We start from the raw sequence: 22,061 nt of genomic DNA, 5'->3' as shown, positions 1-22,061 counted from the left end.
CGACACTACTAAGTGCCGATGTGGAGCTTTTTTTAAAAAAAATTCTATTTCCATTAATCATCATAAAATGAAGTCTTTAATCCTCTCTGTTATTCTACGTTCAACTAGATATTAGTTTTAATTATTAAACTATTATCAATTAATATTATGTGTTTAATTATATTATGGAGTATTCAATCATATTATGGAGTGTTCAATCAATAGAATTAGTTTTAACAAATGTCATATTAATTGTTGAATAAAATTTATTTGACTCTTGTTTAATCTTTAATGAAAATAGGCCATCTACAAAAACTAATCTAAAGATAAACACTATAATGTAGGTTTTTAATACATATATTTAAACCAGCAATCAAAGATTGACATGCCGAAGACCTAAAAACGTCTCTAAATATCTTAAATTTTTTATTAAAAATGTGTTAAATGTGTGCCAGTCAGCACGCCCCATGCCGACTGGCACGGCCATCGTTGGTTACAACAAATAAGTTGGTAGGATAAAAGAAAATATATAAAAGGGTCTCTTCGTCAAATTTCGATCCAGATGTGTAGATTCAACAATAGAAGGGAAAGATTCAACTAAATGACTATCTAATCTAGAAAGACTAAGATTTAAGTGCTAATTTTCAGTCAACTTTAGGATTTTTATATATATCTTTAGTTTTAATATATATATATATACATATATATTAAAGCCTAAACAAGAGTCTTTTTTTATCCCCAAATAATATTAAAAAGAACCTATTTTTGTTGAAGAAATAGAAATAATCAACTAGAAATATGATTCAATAAATAATATGATTAAGGCGTTCGTTTTCAATAATTTGCAAAAACAAATATCAAATAATTTCTAACTATGCTAAAACTTTAGCTCAAAATCATAAAATCTAGGTTCAAATCAAATTCATAGAGAGATAATCTGACATATTTCTACACCAATTTTGACCCAATTTAAATAAATTTGACATAGTAATTTTGGTTTTTTTTAAATATGAGCCAAAATTTGGGAGAAATCAAATTATCTCTTAATCCCTATATTTTGAAGAGTATTTTTTATAAATATAGCACCAAAATATTAAATTTATATAGAATGACTCACAATGATAGATCTAGCAAAATTAAGCTAGATCTATTATTTTGAGCCTCTTTGACATAGCACAATAGGTTTTGGGTAGCACATAATGGGTGTTGCCTTATATTGGACCTGTATCAGTAGTATGAGTTTGGCATGGACTAGCGTGAAGGCATTCTGGTTAGCATGGCACGGCACACTAACACAGCAAGTGTCGCTTGACAAAGGGCATGTAGACTGGCACGACAATCTTTGCATCCAGTGAAGATTCCAAGTATCAGGAATGGGATTGTGATCGAAATCGGAATTAGAATCGGCCATCTAAAAAAACAATTCATATCGGCCGTATTGGCCTGTCTTTTAAAATAATTGTAAAATACAAAAAAAATTTAAGAAAAAATAATAATATGATATAAATATAAATGATTCATATATGAATTCTAATTCTCTCCCACTAACTCTCTCCGCCACTAACTCTCTCTCTCCCACTAACTCTCCCACTATCTCTCTCTCTCTCATCTCTTCCTTATCTCTATTCTCACTCTCCTCTTAAAAAAACCTCTGATCCCAACCTCTCCCTCTCCCAATCCCTCTCTCCCTCTCCTCCCTCTCTCTCCCCCTCCCCCTTTCTCTCCCTCTCCTTCCCTCCACCTCTCTCTCCCACGCACTCTCATCTTCCTCTCCTACTCCCTCTCTCTCACCTAAGCGATGCTTTTCTGACGTTGTTCTGACCTCCATCAACTTCCAACGAACTTCTCTGACATAGATCTGGCTCTGTTGACCTCTAACAAACTCTTTTGACATATATTTGGCTCCGTCAACCTCTCTCCGATAAGTTCTTCACTATCTTCTCTCTTTCTCCCTTTCTTCCTTGATATTCTCCCTCTATTTTTCCCTTTCTTTCTCTCGATTCGGTTTGTTTCGATTGAAACGACCGAAACTTGGTTGATACCCCACCGAAACTAGTCAATAGACGTAGATCCGGCTCCGTCGACCTCTGGCGAACTCTTCCGACGTAGATTTGGCTCCATCAAGCTCTCTCCGATGAGTTCTTCACTCTCTTTTATCTCTCTCTCTCTTTCTTGCTATCCTCCTTCTCTTTCTCCCTCTCTCTCTTGATTCGGTTTGTTTCAGCCGAAACTAGCCGATCCGATTGATACCCCACCAAAACTAGTCAATAAGAGTAGTTTCGGGGTGGAATCCAGATCAGCAGAAACTGAAAACCATGCATCCAGCAGACCAATTAAAACTACTTAAATAGACATAAATTAAGATTATGAAGGTAACACGTCTGACTTTTTTGCCTTCATCTATACTGATCATTCAATGATAACTCCAGATATTGTAGAATTAATTCAATAAAAATATTAGTCATCACTACTTAAATGAATAATACTTGTAAATGATACTTTTTTTTTTCTAATTCCAGTTATTTCAAAAGAGATTGAGGCCTGCATAATGAAAATTAGCAGTCCGCTTCTCCTAGAATTAAATCCCAGTAATCACAAAGATAAATCATCACCAGATCTTTAAAATCCAATCAACATAAGAGGAATATAGGAAAAAAATAAGTAATTTTAAGGATACATGTTTATTTCAGACAAACTGGGGACACCAAAGGCAGCTAGGTTGTCTTGCTTTCAGGGGAGCCCAATAGCAGTAAGACAGTCCACTATTCTAGATTTTATGCTAAGCGCTTTTTTATAGCAATAGCAAACATCAAACATTTAGTGCTAACTATTTGGGTTAGGAAAGCTAAACTTTCCCTACAAGAAACAAAACTGCAGTCTTTTTGTAGGCAATTAGAAAGGTCCTTCCTGTTCTATGAGAAAACTCTGGAATAGATCGAGCATCTTGCTGGTTAGAAAGGTCCTTCCTACTCCAAGATGATCTGGACCTCCCTCATACCATCATACACTCTCAGCTCTCCACCTGAGAACATTGTTGCTCTTGAAGGGGGTGGAGGACTAGCATAATTCGTAAAGACTGGAGTTTTTTATGGGAAAATTTGGTTTGCATGTTATGGTGGCTTCTCTGAAAGGAACGACAAAATCTTCAAGAAAGAAGCACACATCCAGGTGGTATTAAAGAGAGTTCTCAAGTAGTTTGCAAAATCTTCCATCCGCTCACCTACTCTTTTGTAAACTTCATGATTCTCAACAAATTTAATGGCATTAGCACCATTTTTCTCAACGAAAAGAAAATAATGAATACAGAGATATAAATTGAATGATTGGAAGTTGAGTATTGGGTCTGAAAAATTACCTGTCACCAATATAACAAGAATAATAGCAAAGGAAATGCTTCCACCATCATACCATCCTTGACTTACACCCTAAATTACAGAAAACACAGGAAAATAAACAAGATATAGACAGGCCATTCTATAATGCACTGATATTCTTAGAAGTTGGTAATAGCAAGAAGAATACAAACATCAGATTACATTGCACAGAGGATGTCAGCCAAACATTTTTTCAACATTTCTAGACCATCTTGGATCAACAGATTACCAGTGTAGTTTAGGGACTTTGGTATTGATATGTTGCATTCTTAAAGCATTCTTTACTTAGTGAACTTGAAATTGTAAAGGGTCTTAGACAAGACTATGTTATACTATGCCAGTTTTCTTCACTAAGTTTATAACAGAAATACACATGATTCGATCGCGATAGGACACATGTCATTGGCACGGAAACAAAACAGTACAGGAGTTTTATGCACAAGCACCATCAATAAATTTGACATAGTAGGATAGAGGCCTCAATCCTCTGAGAAGATAATGCAATTCTACACACAGACCAAAATATTCTTGGGCAGTGTCAATTAATTAATGAAAGTTATGTTACTTGTTTGGAGGTACAATATTTACAAATTTTGAGAGGTCAAAAGGGTGATTTCTAGAATAAACAAATCATGCTTGCATAAGCACAAGTTTGACTATTTGGATTTGGATAGAAAGGTAAAGAGAAAAAGAAGAGAATAGTTTACCAACCAAATTAAAGAAAACCATGGATAACAAAACAGAAGTAGTATGAAAATAAAGCACAAAAGAAGTTTTTAGCAGGATGAAGTAACAGTAAATAGGAGGTTGTCCAGTAAAGCTTACCTCTGTGATCATGCCCAATGTCAATGATAGAACTGCCGCTACCATCAGAATGTTAAGAGTTAGATCGTGTGAAGCCTCCCATAATAAACGCTACATATGACAAAGGGAGAGGACATTATATGTGGGCATAATGAGATCTCAACAACAATATTTATACCGCACATGATATAGCATTATAAGCCAGAAGCAGAAAAATATACCAAGAAACTTCTTCCTTTCTTTCGAGGATATGTGTTAGCACCAAATACAGCTCTCCGATGTGATAGTTCTGCATCATCCCCACTCACCCCTCTATCTACATCAGTCTTTAGCATAACTGACAGACCCTTAACCTGATCATAATTGTATTTTTGCTGAAACATATTCATATATGTTGGATATCAAATACTAACCATAGAAAGATTTAAATTTTAAAAGTACTTGCCCCTCCATATTCCTGAAGAGCAGATATATCATGCTCCCTGGTCAGCGTATTAAGTTGTTCCACTCCAATTAGAAAACCAGCAGCAGGATCCACTGGTCTTACTGCAACAATATCTATTTGAGTGACGCAAAAGACATATGAACACAAGTATTAGACACAATGTTATGAGCAGAATTATGTCCCCAAAGAATGATAGCAACACGAAATCTATACAAGCAATTAAGTAAGGAACAGTATGAGTCAAAGTTGACAATATTAAGAAAAAGGTGTGTAAAAGCAGCTGCAAAAACAAATATAGGGGGGAAACTATAATTGCAGGTAATTTTCATTTTAATGTTTTAATGAAAAGAGTTTAAAGAGCAAACACGTATACTGATTTTCTAAGATTTCCAACTTGTGTGTTTGGGCAGATAGCAAGTTGAAGAGCTTTAAGTTAGCAAGGAATAAACAGAAGTACTCGAGGGTGAACTACCTGGTGCCTCTCTTTTCCCAGCCTCCTTGAAAAGAAATGCTGCCTGGAGAATCCACATTTTAGAATATAAAAAAGCATTCCAATCTCTGTATAAATCGCGGAACCTATCTTAAAACTGATACCCGTATAACTTGGGCATGAGCCCGGATCTTTCTTCTTGTTTTCTCTTTCTCTTCCCCCTTTCTTAAGTCCAGAGTGTATCTAAATCGACGGGACGCATTCAACACAAGAGAAGCTTGCTGAAATGAAAAGAAAGGAATCATATTTGTTATCATATTTGCAAGATCTTTTAGCCATTCTGGTATTAAACTTTCATTTTTCTTTAAAAAAACATAAATAAATGTCGCACTAGTGTTGCATCCACATATAAAAACATTTGGTGACAATGTTACTAGGAAAATATGTAGAATGCTAGGTAACATAACAAGAACTAAAAGTGAGTAATAAATTTACAGAGAAAAAGATTTGACAGTCAAAATGTTAATATTTAAAGAAAGCTAAATTTTGAGTAAATTCATTGGTATAATAAGAAGTGAAAACTTAGATCATTAAATTTATAAAAATAAAATTGAGGGTAATGCACAAGATAGGAAATCATGTCAGAATAGAGGTTTTTATCTTTTATAATAGCACCCCCAAGTCTCCTGAGATTCGTATTTAGGGCCCCTACTTTGATATTATATTAACTTTCCAACTACTTTAAAAACTTAAGTTGTTAGAAAATGGTGATCTCTATCTTTTATAATGTAAGTTTTAAATATAAAGAATTAAAACTATTGTTCTTTAACAGCTTAAACTTTTAGGCCCTGTTCACATCTAGAATAGGGAGGAATAAGAATAGCAAAACCTAATTTGTTATTCCCAAAAAGATGGTTGTATTCTAGGAATAGTTATTCCTATGTTTACCTATATTCTGGAATAAAGGTGTAATAATTATTTTTGATGTGATATAAAGTGAATGAAATGATGAGAAAAATTACTATAATACCCTTCAATTGGATTTAAAATAGATTGATAGGATAGAGGGAGAGAAGTTTATAATATTATAAGTATGCAATGCATGCATGAAATATTGCATTATCATGCTTTATGCATCTACCAATGCGTATTATTATAGTGAGAGCGTTCATATGCATTGTGTGCTTGTACGTATGTAATGCATTATCTTTTGACAAGCAATATTAATTATTACCATGATTTACTTATTACCCGCGCCTATTACTATGTTAGGAGCATATATATGCATTGTGTGCTAGTACGTATATAATACATTACTTTTTGGCAAGCAATATCAATCATTATTATGCTTTACTTATCTACCGGCGCTTATTACTATAGTGAAAGCATACCTATGCATTGTGTGCTAGTACGTATGTAATGCATTATATTTTGGCAAACAATATCAATCATTAGCATGCTTTACCTATCTACCAACACTCATTACTATAGTGGAAGCGTACCTATGCATTATGTGCTAGTACGTATGTAATACATTACATTGTGACAAGCAATACTAATTATTATCATGCTTTACCTATCTACTAGCACCTATTACTATAGTGGGAGCGTACCTATATATTGTATGCTGGTACATATGTAATATATTAAAATATTAGTTTATTTATATTAATCTTTTGTTATATTTAATACTACATATTTCTAGTCAAAAATAATATGTTATATTTAAATATTATCATATTTAATAGTAAAAAATATTAAAATTTTATTTTACATGGAATATATATTTTTTAATAATTTTTGCAAAATGTGATTATTAATAGTATTAAAATATTTATAATTTTATATGTTTTATTTTAGCTTAAAACATGAGATTATTAATAATATAATATTAATTTTTCCCAAATTTTATATTTTATTTTTATTAAAAATATTTAATTAGATTAATACATAATTTAAATAGAAAATATATTATTTTATCTATGAGTTAATATTTAATTTGATAAAATATTAGTTTATTAATATTATATTTTTGATGTTATTAGTACATATAAAAATTATTTTAATAATAATATAATTTATAAAATAATTATTATATCAATTAAATACTATATTATTAAGATTTTTATAATATTTATATTTACAAAAAATAATATTAAATAATTGTAATACTTTTTAAAATGTGTTTATTTTTATAAAATATTAAATTATTGATATTTATGCTGTTTAAATTAAAATTTATTTATTTAGTATAAAATAAAAAAAATATATGATAAGAGAGGAGGGAGAGTAGAGAGGAGTGATAAATTATGGTAGATGTTGATAAGATATTTAAGAGAGAAAAGAGAGAAGTAATGAATTATGATAAGATGTTTGAAAGAGAAAGTATAAATGATAAATTATAATAAAATTTTTAAGAGAGATTGTAGTCAAATCAAGGGTAAATTATTAATTGGATTAGTGTGTGGTATAAGTTATAATTTTGATAAATAGTGTTTATATTCTGGAATATGGCTATTGTGATGTTTAGCTATTATTCTGGAATAAGAGGATGTATTCTGGAATAAGAATTTTTGTTATTCTTGAAGTGAACGGGGCTTATAGTAGTTGGTGAGTTAACATAATATAAAAGCAAGAGATCTTAATTTCAAAATTCAATAGGTCAACTTTGCCAATTAAATTAAGACAAACATCCTCACATTTAAGACAATTTTACTTCTTAGGTTCAAGAATGTCTCAAACTCAGTAGCAAGAGAATGTTAAAACACAAAAGATAAGGAGAATGTTAAAGCATAAACGGCAGCAAGCATGCAACAAAACCATTTCCATATTTATTATAGGACGTAACCGTATACTAAATTTTTCCTAAAACAACTCTACATTCCTAGAAAATATTTAAAGTGATTTCAAATTTTGGAGAATCCTAGATATTGGAACTATCTTGCTCCTAAACTTTGTCACATTTTGTGGGTGAATAGTGTTAAGGTGTTATTATTATGCTTCAAGTTGATTTATCTAGTAAATCTTAGTTGTTTTTTTTGCTTTAATGTTGTGCTATAAATTTATTGTTAAAATTAGATTATATATCTTATATCTCCTTTTTATAAATATATCTTGCCATATTTTATGCATTATTATGTGCTTCTTTGTATTCCTATTATATATTTAATATATTTTTATTTTTTAGATTTTAATAATGATATAATGTGACAAATTAAAAATTAATATAATATTTCAGGCCCCCTTAGTGAAAATCCTAGCTTCGCCACTCGAGACTCGACCCCTTATGTTTTCCTATATTTTCCATCTAAAACCCTATTATTAGTTCGAGTAACTATCAACTCTATAATTTATACAACTCTAAAGATTAAATTACTACAATTCCCTTGGAAAAAAAAAAGTTGACCTAGATCCATTTACTAACTAGACTCTCTCTAAACCATATCCCACCCTAGCCCACCCCACCAAATCATAAACTTTTTATTATACATAATCACCCTATTGATCCTACTCGACCAAATCAAAATTCTCTCCATTATGCCCCAAACAATATCTAGTCTCTTTCCCTAAACAAACTCATACCCACTAAAATGGGAAAGAGGTTATTGACTGTTATATGTTGGATATAAGCCCTTAAAAAAACATGGAGAAGAAAGGAATGGATAAGTTAAGTATTTTAGAAATAATCCTTAGTATTCTAGTAGAATATTCCTTGATTGATAACCTTATGTTCTGTTTGAATACGTAGACCTAAAATATACAGAAATAAGTAGCGGTTGCGTTGCAAAATTCTAAAGACGGGTGTTAATAAAAGAATTATGAAAAATGTAGGGTGTTATGTGGAAATTTCCAGAGAAAGGGAGAGCGTGCGTAGCTTCCGGACTTCCGTTTAAATAACGGCATGCTTTCCAAAAAAAAAAAAACAAATTAAATAATAATAATAAATGCATGCATGTTTCAATAAGAAATAAGAACTTCGAAATAGAGATCGATCGACAGTTGTTAAACGATCACTTTGCATGTTTATTTTTTTTTCTAATTCAAATTTAATTGTACAAAGAGTGACACAAGGAATCACTTGTCCTAAGAAAAGATTCACGCATTGCATTTTGTCTCGAGTAAATTCAGATTCTAATCAAGAAAGGTCGAAGGAGGAGGAGGAGGGACGTACTCTCCACCGCCGTAGGCGGTCGAGGGAGGCGTTCTTGGCCGGGATGTCGAAGGTGTCGCTGGACGAGCAGATCTCCACGTCGCCGCCGCCGTACTCCTCGTCGTACAACCGCTGGTGACTCTCCATCTCCTTCCCTCCCACCCCGAGCAAATCTGGACCGCCCAATCAGCATCAGACGCTCCGCAACCCACTACAATAACGGAAAAGGAGAGAGAGAGAGAGAGAGAAGAGAAGCTCTAATTAGTCACCTTCGGTTTTGAGCGGCGAATGAGTTAGAGATGGAGATAGAGGTTGAGAGAGAGAAGCTGATCTCTCGTTTCGTCTCTCTACCTCTCCCTCTCTCCTCTCCTTCTCTCTTCTTCTCTCGATGGGAGAGGCCGAGCGGGATTAACGAGGAGTAAAAAGTGGGAAATTTCGCGGTACCTTCGCTTCTCGCCTCACCTTTAAATAGGCAACGAATCGTTTCCTACGAGCGTACAGAAAAATTACTATTCGGAATAAGTTAGTGGTTTGATTACCCGTAGACAAGACAGTGATATCGATGGTCGTACAGCTTCCGCCAATGAGTGCACCTTCGGTTTCAAATATAGAGTTTTTTTACCAAACTAGCACCGTTCTAAAAATTTTTTACCCACCAAATAGGATGGTTAATGAGTGAAATATATAAAAATAAGTAGAAGAAGAGTGAGATAAAAGAATTTATAGATAACTAATAAAGAAATAAAAGGGATACTATCTCTATCTTATTCAAAGACATTTTATAATCGATAATATACTTTTAGTAGTTATGAGTACTAGTTTTAATCTGACATAAATTCTTAAGTGTAGATGAGATTTTTTCTCAATTAAAAGAGATAAAATAATTAAATATTATAATCAACTTTTTAAAAATAGAGAACATTAGTGTTACGAGTATCTAAAAGAAAGGGGGAAGTATTTATTTATTGTATGATTTCATACTAGGAACATATTTAATTTATAATTTTTATACTTAAGTTACTGATTTCGTAGTTAATCTAAGAATTTCATTATTAATTTATAAATTTCGTAATTAATCTATAAATTGTGTTGTTATATTTATTAAGTTCTTTTTTTCCACTCAAAATAATTTTATGCAAGCCTATAATACAAGAGAAATAATGTGATGAATTGAGTGAAATATAGATGAATAAGTAGAATAAGGGTAGAGTAATAACTTTTTTAATTAAGTAAAAAATTATAAATAAACTATGAATTACGTTTATAAAAAGGAGGGAGATACTAACATGTTCAAATTTTGAAGATATTTAATAATTACTAATGTTTTTTTAATAGTTATGAGAATTATTTTTAATCAAACATAATTTTTTAAGTGTAGATGAAATTTTTCCCCATTGAAATAGTTAATATATTATCAACATTTTAAAAATGTGGAACATTGGTGCTATGAATAGCTAAAAGAAAGTAACAAATATTTATTTTACTATATAATTTCATATTATGTACATAGTTAATTTTCGAATTTCATAGTTTATCTATGAATTTCAAAAATTTTCTATTTCTTATTTTATTAATTAAAGAGTGATTAAAGAGACTTGTATAGAAAAAAAAAAGATTAAGAGATAGATAAAGAATAAGAAGAAATAAGAAAAAAAAGTATGAGGCAAATTCTCTTTCTTGTGGTGTCCTATAATATTTAATGAGACACTAAATGAGAGAAAAAAATTAGATAGAAAAAATAGATTATCCGCAAAGGAAATTGAAAACGAGCTTGAGTGAAAAAATAAAAATAAAAAGCTATTGTGTTCTTTTGCAAATTTCGGAGTGATTAGACCAAGTAGGGATATATACATGCAGAGGAATAAATGTAGGCTATCGTAGATTAATAAATTAAAACATTTTTGCAAGTATAATAAAAAAGAGAATATATTACAGATATTTTGAACAATCTTTTCACAGCTATTAATTCCTTGAAAGAAAGAAGCAATTTGCAAATATGCCAATTTGAAGCTAACTCTATGGGAAATTTTATAATAAGCAAATAAACAAACAAACAAAGACCTCTGGTTTTGATATGCTACAGTATATATTGATATGAGTGACAATACCTAGAGTGAGGAAGTAGTTTAGAATCTCCCTAGCATCGACCCTAACTTTGCTAGGTAGCCATCTTCCCCTCTCGAGAGAGGGGCTTCACACTTATTTCCTCTTGCATGGCTTTCCCTCTTCCCTTTTCTTTTTCCTCTCCTCTTTCCATGTTGTTTTCCTTTGTCTTCCCTTTTTCTTCCCTTTCTTCTTCGTTGGCAGTTGAGTTTATCAGGTCCCTATCATGGGGTTTTTGCAAGGAGCAGTGAAGCTTGATCTAACAAGGTCAAGCCCTGTCACTATTTTGGACCCAAAACACTATGCCCCTCCTACTTTTGCCTTCGTTAAACCTTAGTGTGTCCCCATCATCAGGTCCGGTGCGACGAGTTGTGGAGCTCAATCCAACATGGTCAGACTCCGTCACCATTTTAGACCTAAACCATCTCTTCCCTCATCCTTCTTTTCCCTTTGTCTAATCTCAACTCTCCTCCTACCTATATCTTCCCTTCTCCCACTCAATAATGTTGCCACCATATCAACCATCCTTCCCAATTATTACAATTGATTGCATATCACCCCAACATGGTCAATCGGTTAGCTAATTCTTCACCGCTACCGTCCTCCTCTATCGCTATGGCCGTCAGCTCATTCGATCTACTCAGACCTGAAGCCTACAACTTTTGACGACCTAGCTTTCTGCCAGCAGCTCCACCACCTACCTTGCTTTACCACATCCTTGGGTTTCCCTTTCATCCATGCCTCCCCTATTTTGGGGCAGCTATCATGGCAAGGGGCATCCGCCACCTCTTAGGGGTTGTCCCCTCTAGGGTTCCTAAAGTAGCTTATTCTAAATGGCCTATTGTGATTAGGTTGGTTACTTGGTTAGGTTGATTGGTCACTGTGTTTGGTCTAGTGTGGACAAGAAGAGCCAAATGACTTAATTTATTGCTCTTCGAGTTCTAGTCTCTTGCAACTGTGTGTTGTGCTGCCTCCGTTGGCTAAGATGGAGGCTTGTTTTAGGGCTAATACCCTATCCCTTCCATTTTCTATTTTGCTTGAGTACTTGTATATTTGTTATGCGCTTGCTACTCTAGTTTCATTATTGTTCAATTTATTAGTCAAGTATAGTACTTGTTTTAGGATTGTCATCCTATTTCTCCACCTACAATTAGTCAAGTATATTTGTTATCCTATTTCTCCACCTACTATACTTGTTTTAGGATTGTCATCCTATTTCATTATTGTTCAATTTACAATTAGTCAAGTATAGTACTTGTTTTAGGATTGTCATCCTATTTCATTATTGTAAATTGAACAATAATTAGTCAAGTATAACTTGATGAATTATCTATCAACGGACTAGGCAAAGGAACAACAAGTTTCCAATTTATAATTATTCACTTAGCTAGCTGGCCAGAGGCACGAGCACACTATATTCATATTTTAGCATTTATTTTATTGCAATGGCCATGCATGCAAAGATATAGATTTTGTCTAAACATGAAAATTGGCGTTGTTATGCAATCCTCATCTCCATGATTACAGTTATTAACTTTAGTTAAGATCACTACTAAGTAGTAAGTGATCCTCCTCTATTTGTATGCCATTGATAAGAAGCAAGAAGAGACCCTTGGTTTGGTTTATGTAATGATCCAAGAGAGAGAGGAACTAAATGTTAAGACTTTTATCTCTTAGTAGTCTAAATTAATAATAATCATTAGATTGATTTATCCTATAAAAATAAGATTAAATAAAAATCTAATCCAATGTGATAGATTATGATATCTATTACCTATCCTATAAATATGTGACAGGTCTCTAGTCTTAAATATCTATCTATATCTTAACTCTTTTATCAAACAGGATACTAAGGGGACTAAAATATCGTCTTTATAACTTTCATGCCAGGAGATATCAACCGAGGTCGACGCGAATATCAACGACAGTGACACCAATTAAAAGATTAACCCATGTAAAACCTCTCACGAATGAGATAAAGCTTTTAAGGTACAAGTGCATTAATTCTTTTTCTTTTTCTTTTCCTTTTTTTTTTTTTTTGTGACTAAAACGTAGTTGGAGAAAGAAAAAGAATGCATGCATCATGCATGCATGATTCACGAGGAGAATAATATATTAATGCATTAGACCTCTATGATACAAACTCTTCTTTCTATGGAAGTGCAAGTCACGTAGACATATATATTCTCTGAGTCATTCGAATCTGTCAAGAATGGTACGTATCAGCGATAACGTGTAGTTAGGCCAAACATTTCAAAGATATATAATAATGAAGTAAACTTTTCTGATAAATTTCTCGTTAAAGAGCCAAGGTTGTTGGACGATGAATCTTCTGGCTTTTGTATTATATGCTTATTCTTGCAGACTAGCTCAACACCAAGCCAACGACGGCGCCCGCCTAGGCCCCACTGAGAAAGGGCTCCTTGTTTTTGAAAAGTCATATTTATATTAGTGTAAAAGTAGGTCAAGTTCATACATAGACGCATAGAAAATATGTTATTGCATTTTGGTGTTATTCTTAGAAAGTTCCTACTCAGAATTGTGCCTAGGTAGGGGTGAAAATGGATTGGATATGGATCGGATAGTGCTCAACCCATATCCGGATCCATATTTTTTATCCAGATACGGATTCGGATATGGATATTTAACGGATAGCAAAAATTAAAACTATATCCTAAGAAAATGGATATGGATAATTTTTAGATACGGATCGGATAGTTTTCGGATACGGATCGGATAGTGTTCGGATAAATTTTCAGATCTTAAACGGATACGTATCAAATTTTAAAAAATCAATATGAACTTACTGCGAATATCAATCAAGTCTAAAATCATAGCAAAAGCATTACTCTGCATGTACTTCATAAACATTATCATCATACACAACTATGCATTGTCATATGCATCACATGATCACATCTGTTGCTATGTATGCATCACATTTGTTATAGAATATGCATCATATGACAATGCATCACATCACATTGTCATATGCATCACATGATCACATCTGTTGCTATGTATGCATCACATCTGTAACAAAAGGAGAGCATAGTATCTCTAGGGCTTATCCTATCCCTGATTAACATATCTTTGCATGTGATAGTAAAAAAGATGAATCAATTATCTAATAGTAAAAAAGAAAGTGACTATGAATGATAGTACTTGACCGGTGGAGTGGAGGGAGGGCCGATGGAGGAGGGAGGACCCGTGGAAGGAGGGCTGGTGGAGGAGGAAGGACTGGTGGAGGGAGGGCCGGTAGAGGAGGCCGAGCTCGACGAGGGAGGGCCGGAAGAGGGAGGGCGGTGATGGCGATGATGGATTTTAGATAGAGGTGGTGGTGATGGCGATGTGGATCGAGGACCCCTGAGTGAGGCCGGTGGAGGAGAGCCGAGCTCGACGAGGGAGGGTGGTGATGGCAATGATGGTTTTAGTCTTTAGATGGAGGCGGCACCGTGGCGGGCAGTGAGGGCAATGTGGATCGAGGAGATTTGGGGGAGATGGTGAGTAGATGAGAGATAGAGGGTAAGGTTTAGTAACTTTAGTTAGGTATTTATTAAGCGGGTAAACGGATATTCATTATCCGAATCCGTGTTCGATAAAATCAACTATACCCGTATCCATATCCGTATCTGTATCCGTATTCTTATCCGGATATTTTTCTAAAAGGCTATCCGTATCCGAACATTTTTGTAAATAGCTATCCGTATCCGTATTCGGATCGGATAGGATTTTCCTATCCGTATCCGATCCGGATCAGATAGCGGGTCGGGTCAGACTTAATCCAACCCGTTTTCACCTATGCCCAAGGCATCAACAAATATTATTTCTAAGGAAATTTTACAAATTACACTTTATAATTTATCTATTTTGTGATTCGCACTCGTCTCTGAGAATTTTGTAACCTAATCCCTCATTTTTTTTCTATAACTTTTATTAAACACTATCACGTTATTTTGACTAACTTGACGTTGACCAAGTTACTAAAATACCCCCATGCCCCTCCCTTCCTCTCTATCCCTCCACCATCTTTCCCCAACCACCTCCTCCCATCATCATCGTCGCTGCTACCTTCCTTCGTCTTCTCTTTCTTCTTCTTATTCTTCTACATATCCTTGCTCCAATCAAGGTTCACCGAAGAAGATGGAGTGAGCCAATCATCTAAATCGACTCCAATTTTGAAATTAAAACCCTTAGCTTGGGCATGATGAGATGGTGAAGACGATGAGGATAATGGGAGAGAAGGAGATTATGAAGAAGACATGGGTACTAATTCTATCAGTGCCATTTGCAATGAGAAATCAGAATCGGTCAATCACATCTTTTTCTAATGTGAGTTAATAAAATGCTTATACAATCATTTATCTCTCAAGTTAGTCATCAAAGATTGGCTTAATTTCTTGGAATACTCTTCAAGCTTGGAAAATCAATAATGTTCAGTCAACAAGGAAAGGCCTATAATAGGTTATTGCCCTTTTCTTCCAATAAAAAGTATTAAATTGACTCTATATACTCGTAGTAGTTGGTTTAGCATTTAGCGTTAAAACTGTCCAATTTTATAGTCTTCTACGTTAGATTATATGGCATGCTTATATAAGTGATTTCTGTATTGATCATGACAATCAAATTCTATATGATCACCCAACATCTCATCCTTCTCCTTGGCACAATTAAGAATAGAAGATTTTAGTTAAATCTGATAACTTTGACATAATATCGAGACCTTTTTTTTATGAAGACAAATCAGACTTATTTCAAAATAAATATTTGAACGATCATCCAGATGTTTAAATGAGACCAATGTTTATAATTATTCCATGCATTCGAATAGGCCTTCGGGTATTAGGTATACAATATTCAAAGTGCAGACATTTAATAGGCATTCAAATGGACTTGAACAGGCATCAAATATTTCTACTCATCCTAGGGTGTTAAAGAAATGATAAAACTTGATGGGTTATATATATGTATAGCACTCAAAAGAAGTTTGGGTCCAACTTTAATTCTTACTTTGAAATATATTTAAGAAATTTCTAGAGTTAAAATATCATAAAAGAGGAGATAGAGAGGTGAAGGGCTACTATATAGATTCGAAGGAGTAGCTTTTGAATTGGATTCATCTATTTATTTGATATTTTCTCTACCAATTTTTTCCCTTTTTGTTCTAAACGATGAGAGGAGATCAACTTGCTTTAGGATAGTTTGTTCTTTCTATTTGGATATTATCTTTTACTTTAGATGGGACTAATATTAATTTGGAATTGAGTTTGATTAATTATCTCCATCTGCACTGTATTTTATTAATAGTGGATCCTCTTATCTTCTTCGCGCGTGGATGTAGGCTATAAGATAAATCATATAAACTTCTCTTGTTTGCATTGCTTGTATTTAGTTTGATTGTATTCTATGTTATTCCTATTATATCTCTATCTCCTGATCGTCAATTTGGGTCGCTTCAATTCCGCATGCACATAGTGTTAGTTACTACAAACTTATACTAGTACAATATAGTTTGAGATAGAGAAGTTCAATAGATAGAATAATTTTGGCATGTGGCGAAGGTATGAGCATTGTGAGGCAACACAAGTTGTGAAAGGTGTTGGACAATATTTTATTGGAGAGCATGTTAGACAAAGATGGGACAAAATTAGAGAAAGCCAACAATACAATTTTGTCATCTATTTAATAAGAGGTATCGAGGGAGATAGCAAATGATGAGAAAGCGTCTATATTACGGAAGAAACATGAAGCTCTCTACAGGAAGAAATCACTCACAAATCGTTAGCACTTGAAGCAGCTATTGTAGACCTTGAAGATGTGGAAAGAAATGCCCATTCAAGAGCATTTGGAGGAGTTAAATAAAATCATCATAGACTTGAAGAACATTGACATCAAGCTTAACAATGAAAACCAAGCTCTTAGTGTGTTGTACTCACTACTAGAATCTTTGGAGAACTTCAATAAGTATATGCTTAATTGCATGGAGTTTTTGTCCTTAATAAATATCAAGTTAGCTTTGTTATTAAAAGAGCTAAGGGAAAAATTGAATGTTGCTAAAGATGGAGGTTCATATGAAGGGTTGCACATTAAAGACTATTTAGAGAACATTTTCAACTCTAAAGGTTAGCATGGTGAGAGGGATTCGAATAATAGTAAAGGTATATCAAAGGGCAATCATAGTGAAGACTGGAAAAGAATGTTAAGAGCTACTATTGCCAATGCTTGAACACTATAAGAAATGAATGCTCTAAATTGAAGGATAAGGGAGGGAAAGGCAAGGAATCTACTTCTTCAACAATTACAGGAGTTGCGGATGGAAGCTTAGATGAATCAGAGATCGATTTAGCGATCAGTTGATCTAAGAGTCATTTGATGAAAGATAGATCAAATTCAGTACGGCAGTACATAGGACCAAGACCATACTTGAATACTTCCATTCAGATGTGTCGGTTCCTCTCTTGTTCTTTTGAAGGGTTGTGTGAGATATTATATCATGATTATTTGAAGAGACCATGGGTACATCCAACGAAATATAAAAGTGATGTCTTCACAGTTTTCAACAGTAAAAAACTTTGACTAAGAAGTAGATAGGAAAGAAGATCAAGCGTGTATAAATAGATAATGACGTAGAAATTTGTAGTGTTGAATTTGATAAATAATACAAAAATGAAGACATGCACAGCATCAGACAATTCAACATACTCCATATCAAAAAATGGTCATTGAACAGATGAATTAGACTCTTATAAAAAAAATGTCAATTTGGGTCAAGTAGTCATATGGAGCAGAATGAGAGTATGGCAATTAGCAAGCTGAGGAGACAAATTAGAGCATCGTAGTGATACTAATATAAAGACTTGGTAGCGTTTCCTCTCACTTTAGCAGAGCAGATTGAGATATAGGAGTCAAACAGGACTAGAGTCTACATAGTAGATTTTTGCTATGAACGCGGAGATTGGATTTTTATGCAAGAATCGGATATGGCAAGTAGTAAAATTGCCTAAGGTATTGAAGATAGTTGGCTGCAAATAGGTTTTTAAGTGAAAAAAAGAGGTATCCCTTGAATTGAAGATGCAAAATACAAGGAATGGTTAGTCATAGAGGGTTACAGCCAGAGAGTGGGCATTAAATTTAATGATGTTTTCTTTCCACTCGTGAATCGTAGATCTATAAGTGTCTTGCTCGCCATTATTACTTGTTTTGATATGGAGCTGGAGCAACTTGATGTGAACATTACTTTATAACATGCTAAGTATGAGGAAACCATCTATATATGCAGCAACCAAAAGATTACAAAGTTGAAGGAAAACATAAGATCATGTCTGTCAGTTGAAGAGGTCGTTATACGATTTAAGAAGTCACCAAGATAATGGTATGAGAGATTTGACAACTTTATAATTGGATATGACTACTCTTGGAGTAGTTATGATAGTTGTATGTACTATAGGAGATTGCTAGATGATTTGTATATCTACTTGCTTCTTTATCTTGATGACATGATCATAGCCACTATGGATAAATTAGAGATTGAAAATTAAAGGCCTAAGTTGAATGCAAAATTTGAGATAAAAAAACTTGGTTACAATGAAAAAGATTTTGGGTACGGAGATTCAAAGGGATCGCAAGGCAGGATAGCTATACTTGTCGCGAAAGAAGTATATTAAGCACAATGTTGACCGTTTTGGAGTGACGAATGCAAAGCTTGTGAGTACTTCATTTGCAGCTCATTTCAAGCTTACAGCAGCATTACCATCACAGACTGAGGCAAAAGAAGAGTATGACATATGTTCCTTACTCAAATGGTGTTGGCAGTATTATGTATACCACGGTATTTATCTGTCTGGACATTTCTTAGGTGTTTAGTGTTGTTAGTTGTTACATGGCTAATACAAACAAGGAGTGTTGGTAGGTAGTAAAATATATCTTAGGTATTTGTAGGGGCTATTAGATATTGGTTTAGTATTGATGTCTTTCAAGGAATATTACATCATCATCACAAAAGAGGAGATATAGAGGTGAAGGGCTACTGCATAAATTCAAAAAAAGAGCTTTTGGATAGGATTCATTTATTTGTTTGATATTTTCTCTACCAAATCTTATTCTCTTTTGTTCTAATAATGTGAGATGATCATCTTCCTCTAGGATACATTGTTCTTCCTATTTGGATGCTATCTCTTTTAGTTTAGAGTGAGATTATTATTGATTTGGAATTATGTTTAAGTGATTATCTCTACCTATACTTTATTTCATTATTAGTGGATCGTCTTATAGTTTACTTTATTTCATTCTTAAGCCATGTCAGATTAAAGGACTTGTTAGAACTTAATAGTCCTTTAATCTGACATGGCTTAAGAATGAATATAATATTATGTTCGTTATACCGAAATTCTGACTTCGCTATCTAGAAAAATAGATTTGAATTAACATTAAAAAAAAAGAGATAAACATCGAACCTTAAATGCAAATTAAGTACCATATAACTTTATTTTGTTGTAAAATATAGATAAAACTATAATGATTAACTTAAATAAATGTATGTACAAACTTATATTTCATTACTAAATTATGAATAAGTATAATTGATAAGGTCATTTTAATATAAAAATACTAAAATGCTCTCATAAAGAGAGTGTGAATCTAAATGGAAGAAGAGAAATAGTTACAACTTTGCTATAAGAAGAGAATATATATTGCTAGTCACTTTTAATAAATCACAAGTATTTTAGAACAACACTACGATTTCTATTTAACTCATGTGCCTACTCAAGTTCATACTTTCTAGGTTCGTAGAAGTAGACGAAAGTGAAAAGGAGTTAGGTACATAAGAGTGTATTTTAATTAGTTTTTATTAAAAAAAGTCTTATTTAGAAACATACCCAATTTTATTGGACCCTTTCACTTATGCTATGATTCTGTAAATAATTGATCACATGACATATATTATATATGATTTGACTAAAATGCACATAAATATATATTTGATTGCAAACTATATTTAAAAGAGAATTTGAAGTCGAAGCAAATGTTATGTTAAATTTTTGGATGCCATCCAGTATTTATATATATATATTCATGTATGTTCTAATATACATATGTAAGAATTTTTTTTTTTGTACATAATTGTCACTACAAATTTCTAAAATATCATAATTACCACTATATTTTTTGAAATGCCACAATTGTCTGAAATCTTTAATTCTTTGTTAATTGTCAATATTATTAGTTTTTTAATAAAATATTTATAGAAACATTCCAAATTGATAGTTTTTAACAAATAGAAATATAAACAACTAAAATACCCTTATTTATAGAAATTTCGAGTGTAAACATATATTGCTGATTTTTATATAAAGATAGATTTTCTTCCTTTGTACTATGATTTAATTAATATTAGATAGCCTTCAAAACTAAAATAGTCATTTCTTAATCTAAGTTTAATTTTAATTATTATTAGTTATATTTAAGTGACAGAATGACATTTTCAAATGGGCTCAATAATTTTCAATGCAATTATGACATTTTACAAAATATAATGACAATTACAATATTTTAAAGTACTTTTCTACCGGCAATTATATAAAATTCCCAACAAAACTAAACAACCTCACATGAGATAGTAATGACATCCAATGCACAAGTTGCCATAGAATTATAAGCCCTAAAACTTGGACCAAATGTCATCTTAGACAATATTGTGAAACAAATTTCTTAAATCTAAAACAGGATCAGTTGAATCATCTTAATATAATTCTAAACATGTTAAAATGATTAAAACTAATCTGAATAAATTGTCATTGCCATTGTAAGGAGATGGTTGGGAACTTCTAAGGGATGTATTTCACGATTTTTAGTTTCACAACAAAATAGAATATGTAATGAACGTTTATTTATTAAAGCCACCCTTAGGGATCACAACTCAATAAGTTTTATCATCATTATAAAATGAGCTTCTACACATTTGGAATCGTATCAACTTATTTGTATTTTTATAGCCCATATAAACTTATAAATCACTTAAGTGGGCTTAACATAGATGGCATGTTCATGTATATTTTATTAAACATATGAGCCCACTAATTATCAAATTACTAGCAATCTCCCACTGAGGCTACATATATCACCGGACAATGCACATGGCAAAAATAAACTGTATTGTGTTAAAAAAAATTACCATTCAATAATAGAAATACCATTTAAATAATCTGGTCCATTAATTGAATAAGTATAGGACTAAATTGGTCTTTGCTACTATATATGTAGCATGGCTAAATTAATAATCAATATTAATGCAATTAATGACATATATCAAATATGGATGTGTCGCATAAAATTACATAAAAAAGTGATCTACCTATGCTTATTTCCAATTGATCCTCTTTATGACTCAAAAGGTCCAATAATCATATTTACAAGCACCATATGCTAAACAACAATAGTAAATCATGAATTTTATGTTATAATTATCAAGACGAACATATAGATTATTCTTAAACTTTAGTACGTACAATAAGCAAAAGAAAAAAAAATTTATTGTTCAATATGTGTCAAATAATTAAAAGATAAAAATATTACAAGCTCTCACTAATTTGGAGTATTATCTAAAAGGAGAACTCTCATACAATTCACATGCTCATGAAACATTTCGGGCGGCAAACTTATCGTGAGTGGATCAGCTACATAAAATTTATATTGATATACTCAATTGACACCTAAAAACTATGAACCCTTTTCCTTCACAACTAAAAACTTTGACGAGCTATGGATTTTATTGGAATA

General features: G+C 32.7%; 1 protein-coding gene across 1 annotated transcript in view; it reads right to left on the bottom strand.

The window, feature by feature from the left end:
- Window positions 1-9,624, bottom strand: part of LOC140784545 (calcium-transporting ATPase 5, plasma membrane-type-like) — a 48,846-nt gene extending 39,222 nt beyond the window's left edge. Inside the window, exons 1-8 of the mRNA XM_073132026.1 lie at window positions 9,452-9,624; window positions 9,204-9,355; window positions 5,197-5,313; window positions 5,075-5,117; window positions 4,603-4,715; window positions 4,379-4,510; window positions 4,179-4,268; window positions 3,335-3,404 (exon numbers count right to left, since the gene is read on the bottom strand). Coding sequence (XP_072988127.1) covers window positions 3,335-3,404; window positions 4,179-4,268; window positions 4,379-4,510; window positions 4,603-4,715; window positions 5,075-5,117; window positions 5,197-5,313; window positions 9,204-9,329 — 691 coding nt within the window. The 5' untranslated portion in view covers window positions 9,330-9,355; window positions 9,452-9,624. The remainder of the gene's footprint in view (window positions 1-3,334; window positions 3,405-4,178; window positions 4,269-4,378; window positions 4,511-4,602; window positions 4,716-5,074; window positions 5,118-5,196; window positions 5,314-9,203; window positions 9,356-9,451) is intronic.
- Between the last annotated feature and the right edge of the window lie 12,437 nt (window positions 9,625-22,061).

Source organism: Typha latifolia, chromosome 1 (assembly GCF_019914945.1).
Source record: "Typha latifolia isolate L0001 chromosome 1, TyphaL0001v2, whole genome shotgun sequence".
NCBI classification, from domain to species: Eukaryota; Viridiplantae; Streptophyta; class Magnoliopsida; order Poales; family Typhaceae; genus Typha; species Typha latifolia.
The sequence above is the reverse complement of the archived record's forward strand: the minus strand, read 5'-3'. Positions and strand labels throughout refer to the sequence as shown.